At 45.5% G+C, this 12,387-nt stretch overlaps 1 protein-coding gene across 1 annotated transcript; it reads right to left on the bottom strand.

Annotated features, from left to right (window-relative positions):
- Window positions 1-519: 519 nt before the first annotated feature.
- Window positions 520-11,455, bottom strand: LOC121474198 (intercellular adhesion molecule 5). The gene is made up of 8 exons (XM_041727098.1): window positions 11,374-11,455; window positions 6,794-6,869; window positions 4,810-5,076; window positions 3,619-3,939; window positions 3,088-3,366; window positions 2,288-2,557; window positions 1,337-1,579; window positions 520-1,158 (listed from the first exon to the last, which is right to left on the bottom strand). The coding sequence occupies exons 2-8, from the start codon at window positions 6,846-6,848 to the stop codon at window positions 950-952; spliced, it is 1,644 nt and encodes a 547-aa protein (XP_041583032.1). The 5' UTR covers window positions 6,849-6,869; window positions 11,374-11,455; the 3' UTR covers window positions 520-949.
- Window positions 11,456-12,387: the final 932 nt, after the last annotated feature.

The following is a 12,387-nucleotide window of genomic DNA, read 5'->3' as shown; positions in this document are numbered from 1 at the left end:
TCTGTAGAGAGGAATCACAGAACAGAGAAGGAAGCTGAATCATAAGATCATATGGTAAACATTGTCTCAGGAGTTGTTCTGAAGCTTAAAGGGAATAGTTTGCAGACAAATGAAAATATTACTTCTTTATGGAAAGGGAGGATAAACATTGGAACTCTATCCTAAGGGCCTGTAAGATAAAAAAATCAGTATGTCAAATTCACAGATGATTACTTTATAGTGGATTATGAAGAGGAATTCAAAAACATTCGGAGCCCTTAACCTATGAGGCCAATTTAATGGAAGAACTCTCGTTCCCACTTCAGGGACAGAACATGGTGTTAGGTAAGCTGCTTATCTGACCCAATGTGGAATTTATGACTTTTATACTCCTCCAAGGCACATAATGGATGGTTAATGAGTTGAAGCCTAACCAGCCACTGACCCTTAAATGGTGTTATGAGACTCAGCTCTGGGAGCCGGCACTCCAGAACCCCAGGTTAGAGGAGCAGAGGAATGTGTAAGCAGGAATAAATTTCTGATTCCTATCTCTTTGGTACGCAGTCCCTTTGAAGTCCTGTCTGTGGACTAAAAAACTGGTGCTCAGTCATGAGAAATGAGTTGCATTTCTGAGATATTTCCAACTATCTCTACAGTCTGATGTTTGGGAGCAAAGGACAGGATCCTCTTTTTGGGACTAAGAGTGAGTGAACTGATTAAGTGCACAGCAAGGAGCAAGAGGCCCTTTCATTAGCTGGACACTGAGACTGAAATTCCTAGTGATTAGAGTGAACTTGGAGAAGCTGAGCTTGTGGATGGATGGGATACAAGGGACATGGGGGTCTGAAACACTTGTTTTGTAGGACTGCAGAACACAAAGGGTAATGTCTCTTCCTTTCTCCTCCCCACCTTTCCTCCCTTAGGAAGCCCCAGTAGTAGAGGTTGCCTTCAACCAAAGAGCTGTTTCCATTTAACAGTTATGTGCATTGCACTTTTCTGCTTGCTGAACAGCAAACTGGCTTTCCTCCTCTTTGTTCTTCTCTTTCTGCCTATAGGGCAATTTCCGCCTCTCTATTTTGCAAGGCCGGTAGTTCAGATACAGTGCTATGGTGATAATACCCACTCCAAGGGCAACGATAATGATGACAAAGATGGTGGAGCTGATTCCTTCATCCAGTCCTGCCCAAGCACAGAAGAGAGAGCTCAGAAGGTTACAGGGCAAGAGAGTCCCCCCTCCCTGAGCCTGCCACATTCACCTCTCAGTCTCACTCTCCCCCGCCCACTGGAATTTTACTTCTTCCCAGGTTTGGATAAGAATCCCACCCCCCCACCCTCCCCCCCGGGGAGCCACAGTCACCTTGAACAAGGACAGCAATGTCTTTGCTGACAGAGCCCAGCTGGTTAGTGGCTGTGCAGCAGTAGGTCCCCGTGTGGTTCTGGGTTGCCTTCTGTGGCTCGTCAAGGTTGAAGATCACTCCATTCCAGGTACATACCAAAGCTGGAGTTGGGTTTCCCTTTGGGATGCAGGCAAGCATCTGCTCTGTCCCTTTCACCCACGTCTGGTTGCCAGGGCAATCAGATTCCTCTAACCGAGGCTGGTCTGGAAAAGACAGTCCCCCAAGGGGCTGAGCTCAGTGTGCCACATTCCTTCCTCACCAAGATGTGATGTTCCCTCTCCTCCCCTAATTCAAATGCTGTGTCCCTTCTACCCAACAGCTTTCCTTTCTAAGGGAAGGACCGCAGTCCCTTTGGGCCACTGTTGTCTTTCCTTTCCCAGCAGCAAAAGAGTCTGAGATGCAGCAAAGGCATTTTAATGGATTCAGACTAAATGATATGGACTGTCCTGTCAATGGTGGCTTCCCTGCTTCCCATCTTTGCTTCTCAGTGAGTGAGGAGATGGGCAAGGGTGACCCCACAGACGAGGGATTTTCTACTTTTCAAAATACAAATTCTTATGTGGAAATTTCCCTTCTCAGCATAAACTCTCAACTATCACTTCCTGTGTTCTCGGCCATCAATCCTCAACTAATACCACCTGATCACCTTGCAGTCTCTTTTTAAATTTTTATTTACTTATTTATTTTTTTGCAGTCTCTTTTCTGTTCCTAGTTCCCCCTCATGTTTCTCCCACCTTACTTTCCTGGGGCTAAGATAAACTTGGGGAACCTTAATTTTATTTCCTCCTTTGATTATTTTATTTTAATGAGAAAATTGTAGCAACTCTAATAATGAAGTTGCTGGCCAGAACTTCTGGAAATGAGAGACTATCATACCCCTTTTTGACAAGAAAGCTCAGGCCTCTACTCACATAAGACATGGAGCTGCATTGTAGTGGTTTTGATTAACCGTTGACCCTGAACCTCCAAAGAGGCCTCACAGGAGAAATTTCGGCCATTATCTTCCTCCCTGGCGGTAAGTAAAAGCCAGGCAGGCTCCCCAGGCGCAGGGAGGTCTGGGGCTCCCTTCAGCCGAAGAGTAGGACTGGGTGATGTTAATACATGCCCTGAACAGGTCACATTAATGTCTGTCCCTGCCGATGGGTATAATTCTTCTATCTCTAAGACTGGTGGAGGGAAGCCTGTAAGAAAAGGAAAAAGAGAAACCAAACATATTTCTCAAAACTCACAGCTAAATGCTGCTGCTGGTGTGTGGTATCTAGGCAGACAAGATGGGAAAGATTTTGGATACCCTACGGCTTCTGTGCTGAATGGCAGGAGCAGTGAGATTTGGGAATTACATAGCTCTTCTTACAACAAATGCAGTGTGCTACATTTGGCTATGCCTCTGTGGCAAGGACAGCAAGATGGCTTTTCATCTTAGAGATTTCCTCTTTACCTCAAAAAGGTGTTCTAGAAACAAGCTGAAGGACCCAAAATCACTCTGTAAATAGGATGGCCTAGAGAAACCAAGTTTCTCAGAACTATTGTCTCAATGCATGTCTCCAACCTGCCTGCACTCATCGGACAAAGCTCACTTGAGAGTGTACCTAGGAAAGGTTAGTAGGGATATTTGCTGTTGAATCACCAAGACTTTACTATGGAAGGTTTCAGGGGCAGAGAAACCCCCCACCTTTACCCTCTGAGGAAGGAAAAGAGGCAGGTCACTTACTATAGACATGCACTGGCTCTCTTGTTTTCTGTTCCATTGGACCCAGAGATACGAGGCAAGACAGCTCCTGATCACCAGTCTCCATGGCCCGAATGGTGGCATTGGCCCATGCCGTGTCTCCTTTCCAGGAGACAAAAGGGCTCAGCTCCTGGTCTCCCAGGAACATGTAGAACATGACCTCTCTGGCTGGGAACACCCTAGTCAACTCACAGCTCACAGCCTCGGCCATACCAATCTCCAGAAGTGGGGAGACCCAGATTTGGGGGCTCTGAGAGAATTCTGCCAAGAAATGAAGGAAAGAAAGGAGAAAAGCCATGATAAATCATGTGCTATATAGGATTCCCACAATATAGGAAGGGAGTGTGGCTAAAAGCTCTCTGTTCCCCAGGATAAGTTTAAGGCCCAAGTAGAGACAGAACTCAATTACCCTCATATCCTCATCTTAAACTCTGTGGGAACTTAGTCCTAAAGGCCAAGGTAAGACAAGGAAATGAGCCTCAGGCTCCTTCCACAACCTAGGCTCTGACTCACCAAAGATCCGGAGTACCTTGATGGCTGAACTACTGTGAAAGAGGCCTCCACCATGTGAACTCAAGTCCAGTTCTGCACGGCATGAGAAATTACACCTATCATCCTCCCTTTGGGCTTTGACATTGATGGTGACCTCAGCTCTTTGGGAGGCCACATCCAAGTTCATAAAGTTCTTTCTATGTAGTTCTTGGTTACCCTGGAGAAGGGTAAGGGTGAGGTTCTCCAGGGGTGCTACACTGGGTACTTGGCACTTCACTGTACACGCTTCATTCACGGCTACCCATGCAGGCTGCAGCTCCAGGATCACCTGCTCTGGCGGCTCTTTAAGACAAAAAGGGGGGCTTGATGAGAGAAGGATATTCACCTCTTCAGAAAGAAATGATATAGGACAGAAGGCCTGTGAAACAAGGTGACTGTGACCCTTACACCACCTGATCAACAGTGTCAGCTTTCTGCCAACCCCGCCCTACATGGAACAAGTCAGTCTTCTGGCTCTTCTTCTGCCCATGAAAGATGGCTAAAATCATAGTCAAGACTATGAAGACTTCAAGACTGTTGAAGGGGAAGTCCCTTGCATTGATTGTTGCTGCCTTTCTGGAGAACTTTTATCTCTTACCAGAGGTGCTTCACAGGTATGAGCAGCTTCTGAGGTGCTCCTTAGCATCATACAAACTAGTTTACCAAGCTTTTATCCCACAGAAATCACACTTATTTTTACAGCCATATCTTTGCCAGTGCTATCTGCCCACCTGAAAGATATTCCTCACCCATTCTCATCACTTCAAATCCTTACCATTATGCAGGAGTGAAGCTCAAGAGTCCCTTTTTGATGAAGACTTTCTCCAACTACCCCAGCCCCAAAAAACCCTTTCTCCAATCCCTATTTATTTTAAGAATTTGTGTCAAATAATTTAGCACTAATCATATACTATAAACTAGCACTATTAGTATATGCCTCCTATACTTGAACATATGCTCAAACACAATGTCTGGTATCCTCTATGGTCTGCTCCTAATTTAAAATCCTACACCAAAAGGAAATACAAGTAACTGGCTCTAAAATTCCTACAGTATAACAGAAATCTCTATTAAGGTCCCTAATTCTCTCCCCTAAAAGAAATCTCTAATTTTTCCCTAGATAAGACATAGTCTTATTCCCCCATTCTTCCCTTCTTCCTCAGCCCTACTCACGATACACAGTGATGCCAAGGCTTGTGTCCTTTTGGATCCCTGCACAAGAGAAGAAGCACTGCAGAATAGAATTCTCTGTGACATCCTCCAGGAGAAACTCCTTCCACTGTGGTCCTTTGTCCACCTGGGTTTTCTTTAAGAAAGTCTCAATCCCACTGGGTCCAGGGTCTGGACAGGTAGTGCTGCAGTTGACCATTAGGGACTGTCCAAACTTTACCAGGGCCTGATCTGGCCAAACAGAAACCTCAAATATCTCTTCAGTCGCTCCTGAAATGATCAAGCACATATGCCAAAGACTTTGGTGATGACCACAAGACCCAAATAAAATACAAAGCTTATTCTATTTGATGGTTAGAAATAAGAAAGCTACCCTGAAGAAAAAATTACAAGGAACCAGACAAGAAAAAAAACCCTTAATGAACAAGTTAGCACCCTGATTCCACCACCATTCTCTCCACTCATCATCTTTCTAGGATCTGGAGTTCTCTATTAGTGTCCTCTTGGAAACTATGGAGTTCTTAAAACTCATGCCTAGGAAACCATTCTCTTTCTGAGCTTCCAGTGTCTTGGAAGCTCCCAGAATTGGCTGCTGAGGGCTCTCAAGGGGTTATTAGGCCTGGAGAAAAGAGCTTTGTTACTTATACCTCAAAGAAATGTTTATTTGAAATTATGGTCTAAAGGTTGCCTTCACCAGAATGACCTGGGGTGCTTGTAAAACTGCAGATTCTAGTTCCACCTCAGACTGAATGATTAAGAATTTGTGAAAATGGGACCTGGAAATAATGCACGTTAACCAGAACAAGCGTTCCTGATGACCCTTATGCACACCAAATTAGGAGAATCACTGGGCTAAAGGTGACTCCTAGGGTCATTACCTTCTCATGGAACTTTTCACCTCTCCTCAAAACGAGACTATTCCTTTTTGCTTTGCTACCAAGGCAACAGATGTTTTTGGGTGTTTAAGAGCTTAGTTTGTTAGGGAAATCTCAGGCACAAGGAGAGAGACATCAGGCGAATTTTAAATGCCTGATATAGGTGAGAAAGGCAGTCTCCTGAAGGCTTCCCTACAGGTCCCATTAGCTACTCCATGTCCACCATCTGTTTCATCTCCCAAATACCAGATCCTTCTAGGAATATACAACTCATGTAGCAGTGTTACTCACTAAGGCTCCAGTTCCCTTCCAAAGAACTCGCTCCTCACAACTGAGCTATGCGCCCTCTCCTATCAAGACCCTATTGTAGCTTTTCATGACACAAAAGGTGGCAAAAAGAGGCATGCTTGGGTGGCTCAGCGGCTGGGCATCTGCCTTTGGCCCACGGCATGATCCCAGGATCTGGGATCAAGTCCCACATCGGGCTCCCCGCGCGGAGTCTCCTTCTCCCTCTGGCTGTGTTTCTGCCTCTCTCTCTCTCTTGCTGTGCCTCTCATGAATAAATAAATAAAAATCTTAAAAAGGTGGCAAAAAAGTAAAAATATTCTCAAAATAGGAAAAATAGGACAATCCTCAGGCAGCAGGAAGTCAGGGAAAGAAGGCATATTTCTTAAGGCAGAGTTCTCTCTGATGGTCTATTATCCTGTCTCTGTATTTGGTTTCCTCAATTACAAGCCAGAGATACCTACAGATTCTGTGTCCTACTTGATCCCAAAATAGGAATCTCCCCCAAGGGCCCAGACAAGTGAATACTGAATTTTCACCTCACTACTTCTTATTCTTTTTCTCATTAGTCAGCCACCTGCACCCTGGCACATATTGGCTAAAGAAACTATCCCAGGGACGCCTGGGTGGCTCAGTGGTTTGGCGCCTGCCTTCGGCCCAGGGTGTGATCCTGGAGACCCGGGATCGAGTCCTGCGTTGGGCTCTCCACATGGAGCCTGCTTCTCTCTCTGCCTGTGTCTCTGCCTCTCTCTCTGTGTATCTCTCATGAGTAAATAAATAAAATCTTAAAAAAAAAAAATGGAAAGAAACTGTTCAAATAGCCTCACCTGGGAAAGGGATCAAGGCCAGCAGGGCCCAGACACAAAAGACTAGCAATTCCATCCTTGTGAGAAGGCCCAAAAGCTGGAGAGAAAGGAGAAAATAATGCTGGAGAAAGTGACCAAAGAAAAGAAAAAGGATATAGAAAATTATTTCTTTGATATTATCAAAGGTCATCCCCTTTCCCGAAACCGTGCATAATCTGGAGAAATTGTAGCAACAAGAGTAACAGTGATGTGGTGTGGGTGTACCAAAAGGACATAGGAAAATAATTATTAGATATCAGATTAAGTGAGAGTCCTGTATAAGCCTGTATTGCACTTATCTGTTTACATATATTCCTCCATCTATTTGAGTCAATAGGCTGTTAGCATGAAAACAAAAAAAATGAAGTTTAGAGAAATGACATCAACCACTGTTTATCTAGCACTGTCCAATAGAAAGTGACCCTGAATCTAGGAAACATGGTCACTTAGAGTCCCATTCTCTGATGTAAGGGAGAAATGTTTCATCAGGGCTCTCTCCTCATGACCTCTATGAAATATCCCTCAAAATAATCCATCTCTTCCTGATCTGTTTCCATGTTCACCAATCAACCTTTAGATTATTACTCTGGCTAAGACTAAAATGTCTAATTCTCTTTTCTCCACCAATCTACATCAATTTTTATTCTTTCAAAATCCCACTCAAGCTAATTTTTTTTTAAAGGCTTTATTTATATATTCATGAGAGATAGAGGCAGAGACACAGGCAGAGGGAGAAGCAGGCTCCATGCAGGGAGCCTGATGTGGGACTTGATCCCGGGACTCCAGGATCACGCCCTGGGCCGAAGGCAGATGCTTAACTGCTGAGCCACCCAGGGCTCCCCTCTTCTAAGTTTCTTGACCAACCCTGTCCCACTTCACAATCCGTCACTTTGTATACATGGCTATACCTCACTCTATGCCAACCATGATTTCTGAAGCTATGTATGTTAAAATGCAATTCAGGTTAGTGAATTATTTTTAATGAAATTATTACTATGCTAGGAATTCTCTGAGGACAAGAGGCTATATAATTTACTTATCTTGCATTTCCAGCACTTGGTGTAGTGCCTAGCATACTATGGGTATTCCATTAAATGAACAATTGCCCTCTAATTTTTTGAGGGCACTGGGTTTTACATAGGTATCTTTACTTATATGCTGGTCTGAAAGATGTTGTTTTCTTGGGGGGGGTTCTTTTATATACATGCATTAGATAATAAGCATATCAAAATTTATACTCCCTAGTAAATGTTACTCTTCAAATACTCTGGGAAAGGGACGCCTGGGTGGTTCAGCAGTTGAGTATCTGCCTTCGGCTTGGGGGTGATCCTGGAGTCCCAGGATCGAGTCCCACATCGGGCTCTTTGTGTGGGGCCTGCTTCTCCCTCTGCCTGTGTCTCTGGCTCTCTCTGTCATGAATAAATAAAATCTTTAAAAAAATACCCTGGGAAAGCCATACATTTATTTCAGTAGTGACACAATTATTCAACTTTTTTGGAAGTGATTTAGAACTGGCTACACACACAAAAAAAATCAGTCGCTATTAAACTATTATTTTTTGAGCAAAAATGATATGACTCTGACACCTTATTCACTAGACTTAGCTCTGAGTCTCTTCCCAAGGAAGATCTCCTATCATTGAAGACATTCTAAAGTTACCCTAGACTCTGAAGGAAATTTCAAAATGAGTTTTAAATGATAACAACTCTGAAAAAGTATAAGAGCTCTTAGTAGAATTGCTTATAGTCAAACATTATTTCAGCAAATAATTATCAAGCATTTACAGTATTCCATGCTCTTAGTGAGGTACTGAAGTTACCAAGATTTGTCCAATTACAATAGGAATTCCTAGAAATTACTGGGAAAGACAAATACAAATCAAAATAACAATATTATGTCAAGTGTTATAAAAATTTGGGGGGCGGTGAGTAAAATGAGAATTAAATGACTTAAGTCAAACCAATTGTTTAGCCCAATTCCTGGCTAAGATTCAAGAAGTTGGTGATGATGCTGATTGTGTCACTGTTGCTGATGCTGCCAATAATGATAACTGATCAAGGAGCATTGAGGAGGAAATCATTACTTCTCTCTGAGGAGTTGAGAAGGTTTATCAGAGAGAACTCATTTGAACTGGGTTTTCTAGTACGATTGGAAGTTTATTAGGGGATAAAGTGATATGGAGAAAAGGTCAGGCCAGACTTACTTGAGAAAATTCAAGAAGTTCAATATGGGTAGAGGGTAGCTTACAGGGAAAAGAATTGTGGGATAAAGTTAGAGAAGTACAGATATAATTGAGTAGGCAACTAGGAATTTACAGAGCTTTTAAAGCATGGGGGTGAGATGATCAGCTTTATTTTTCAAGATGACAACACTAGTGTGGAAAAAAGAAAGATGAAGAGAAGATTAATGGCCATGAGATCTGTTAGAAGGCTACTGCAGTAATTCAAGGGCCTGAAGGCAGTAGTAGTTGCAAAATTTCTATACAGCAGATGTTCAGGGGAGCACAGTTCCAGTTGGAAATAGAAGCTAAAGGTTGTGTTTGCATCATTAACATACTGGTTTTACTTAAAGTTTGTTACAGATCAATAAAAATAGCAGCATTCTAAATATTTTTTCACATTTACATACTTAGAAATATCAATTATTCATATCTAATATTTTGAAAGTAGCGTAGAAAGGGCAGAGGAAAATGGCATTCCCACTGTTTGACAGGCACGTATAACATTCATTTAGCTATATAATTAAAAAAAAATACCAGTCACATTAACTTGGACGCTGTAGAATTCCCATTTACTTTTTAATTTCTTGAGGTAAAGTGCTCTCCTCCTAACATCGACTCCAAGGTAGGCACTCACTATTGATCTATATCACTTCAATGACTCCTTCTTAATCACACCTTGTCTAATAGCTTTTAACATTTAGTAACCATATACTGTGTTTCAGGCACCATGCTGAGTGACTTCCTTTAGTTATCTCATAGCAAATCTATGATTATTGCCACTTTTATAGATGAAGAGATGGGGTTAGGAGTTTGCCTTAGAGAGGTAAAGTAACTTACCCCAAATCACACACCTAATTAAGAGGTGAAGTCAGGATTCAAATGCAGGCATCCTGACTACAGTGCAGTGCTTACCATTGCTCTACTTTTTAAAATATTCAGCGAATCTAGATGATCTGTGCTTTGATGGGACCACAGTGCCACAAACCATTCTGCATCGAGGTTAACCCAAGAGCTCCTTCTATTTCATGTATCTCTCCTCAACTTGTTACCTCTCTCTGCAAACCTCATCTTGCTGTGAGTGAATCTTATGGATTATATTCTGCTCCTAGAGCCTTAGCTTAAAAAAAAAAAAAAAAAAACCATTTCTCGTCTTTGATCTCTACAAGTCATGTTAGTTGGGTTTTCCCTTGTGGTTGCCACTACTATATGCCACATAGATACAAGAAAATGCGGCGGGGGGTGAGGAGGGTGGAGGAATGGGGAGGGGAGGGGGGTGGGATTCTTTTGTTCTCAGACTCCTACACTGACCATACTTTGTTCTGCGTTGTTTCACGCGCTCCTTCCCCCTCAACTATCCCCACAGCTCTAACATTTCACCCTTGTTTTCACGTGGCAGGTTATGATCAGGTACTGGGAACGTAAAATTTGACATCCATTCATTTTCCTAAGAAGAAACCAAGCAGCATCCCTGAGGGGAAATTATTTTTAAATCTTTTTAAAATTCCTTTGGCTTACTTGCTCTGTAGTTGAGATCCCAAACTCAAGAGTTAAAGGGTCTGAAATCTTAGACCTACAATCCAGCCTCAAAAAGGGCTGCAGAGGGGCAGCCCCGGTGGCTTAGAGGTTTAGCGCCGCCTTCAGCCCAGGGTGTGATCCTGGGGACACAGGATCGAGTCCCACGTCAGGCTCCCAGCATGGAGGCTGCTTCTCTCTCTCTCTCTCTGTATCTCTAATAAATTAATAATCTTAAAAGGGGGGGGGCTGCAGGAAGAGCGCAGGCAATTGAGGGGAGGGCCACAAACACGGATCTGCCGCCGCGATTGCTCTGGCAGGGTTAGCCCGCCTGGATTTCCGGTTCAGGTCTGGGGCCCCTCCCGGGTTTCTCGCAGTTTCCTAGCCAGGCGGTAGTCACACCCCACCCTCTACACTGTCTTTTCCCTCGAATTCCCTTAAATTCATTTCCTGCTCTCGGGTCAGTGCCCTCCACCTGCCCCCGCCCCCGGGTTCAGGATACCTTCCTCCAGGTGCCAGCACCACCAGCCTGCCTCCCCCCCGTGCCCATGCCCAGGCCACAGCCCGCGCCCCACCTGCCGCCGCTCTCACTCCTCCTCAGGCCTGCTCGGCTACTGCCCCCCCCCCCCCCCCCGCCCCCGTTCTGGCTGCTACAGTAGTTACACTGAGGGACATGGCGCTCGAGGCCCGGTCCCGCTCGGAAGGCGCCTCGGATCTCCCGCGCACCTGCGCACACACCGTGGCTCCCACGCTCTCGGCCCGATGGGCGCGGAAGCCTTTAAAGGCTGAAAGTATTTAAAACATTAAAGACGTGAGGGGGAAAAAATACATCGGTGAAGGCTCCTCAGGGTTTCCGGCCCGCTGCCGCGTGAGAAGGCGAAGCCCGCCACACCGGGTCGGACCTCCGCAGACTTGACGGGAAAGCCGGGAGGAGGCCCAGGCACGAGCGGCGGCACACAAGGCTAGACCTAAATCCTCACTCAGGGCCGCTCCTCGCTGCTCCGGTCGCTCCTCCGCTGCCTCGACCGCCTCGCCGGGGTCCGCGGACTTGCCCGCAAACCCGCCACGCGCTCCGACCGTTTGGAACGCACCGCCAAAAGGGGGCGCGCGCGAGAGCTCCTGGCCCGAGGATTTCCTGATCTGCCTAGAAACTCGTGACGTCGACGCAGAAGCTTAGCAAGGGTTGGCCGGAGACAAGTGGGGCGGCCCAGGAAGCTAAAACCACAGGAGGAGTTTGCGGGGAAGATACGGGTAGACAAGCCCGTATCTTGCCTGGCACGAGCGCATATTTGACCAAGCATAATAGCCACTAAGTGAAACAAAGTGAAAACAAAAGAGAAAGGGTCGTTATGGCAAATAATGGCACTATAAGAAAAGCAAAGCGTCGTGCGCCCCTGTGCCTATTGGTCAGGTGGTACGACCTGAACAGGTGCGGGCCCGCGCGCGGGAAGCCGCTGCGCACGCAGCTTCTTTGACGTTGGGGCTCGGTGCCTTCCTCGCTCAGAAATCCTGCTGGGGTCACGGAGGACTTTTCCTGGGTGTCCTGGGAAATGAGTTCCTCGGAACTGTTTGCCAATATCCGAAAAGACCCTTTTGTGCCCTCCGCCCCCGTTTCTCCGCATACAAGTAACACGCTAGAGTGAAGGAGGATTCTCTTCCTCACTTGGTAAGGAACGTGCCTGCGCTCTTGCTCCCCCGCCCACGGGCTACCCATAAGCCGTAAGAATGGGGGTGAGTAAAGTCCTCTGTTGCGCCCCCCCACCCGAGACCCCTGTCCTCCCGTCATGCCGAACGTCTTCCGAGGCTCGTTTCTCAGGAACACGCTCCTGCGCCCAGACTGGGC

The sequence above is a fragment of the Vulpes lagopus genome, chromosome 12 (genome assembly GCF_018345385.1).
Source record: "Vulpes lagopus strain Blue_001 chromosome 12, ASM1834538v1, whole genome shotgun sequence".
Taxonomy (NCBI): Eukaryota; Metazoa; Chordata; class Mammalia; order Carnivora; family Canidae; genus Vulpes; species Vulpes lagopus.
The sequence above is the reverse complement of the archived record's forward strand: the minus strand, read 5'-3'. Positions and strand labels throughout refer to the sequence as shown.

Bases quoted from the DNA above. Each gene is read 5' to 3' on its own strand.
- LOC121474198 (XM_041727098.1), bottom strand. From the start codon at position 6,848: ATGGAATTGCTAGTCTTTTGTGTCTGGGCCCTGCTGGCCTTGATCCCT. The intron at 5,077-6,793 runs GTGAGGCTATTT...TGATCATTTCAG, and splicing joins GGCCTTGATCCCTTTCCCAG to GAGCGACTGAAGAGATATTT. The intron at 1,580-2,287 runs GTGAGTAGAGGC...TGTCTTTTCCAG, and splicing joins AATGCAGCTCCATGTCTTAT to ACCAGCCTCGGTTAGAGGAA.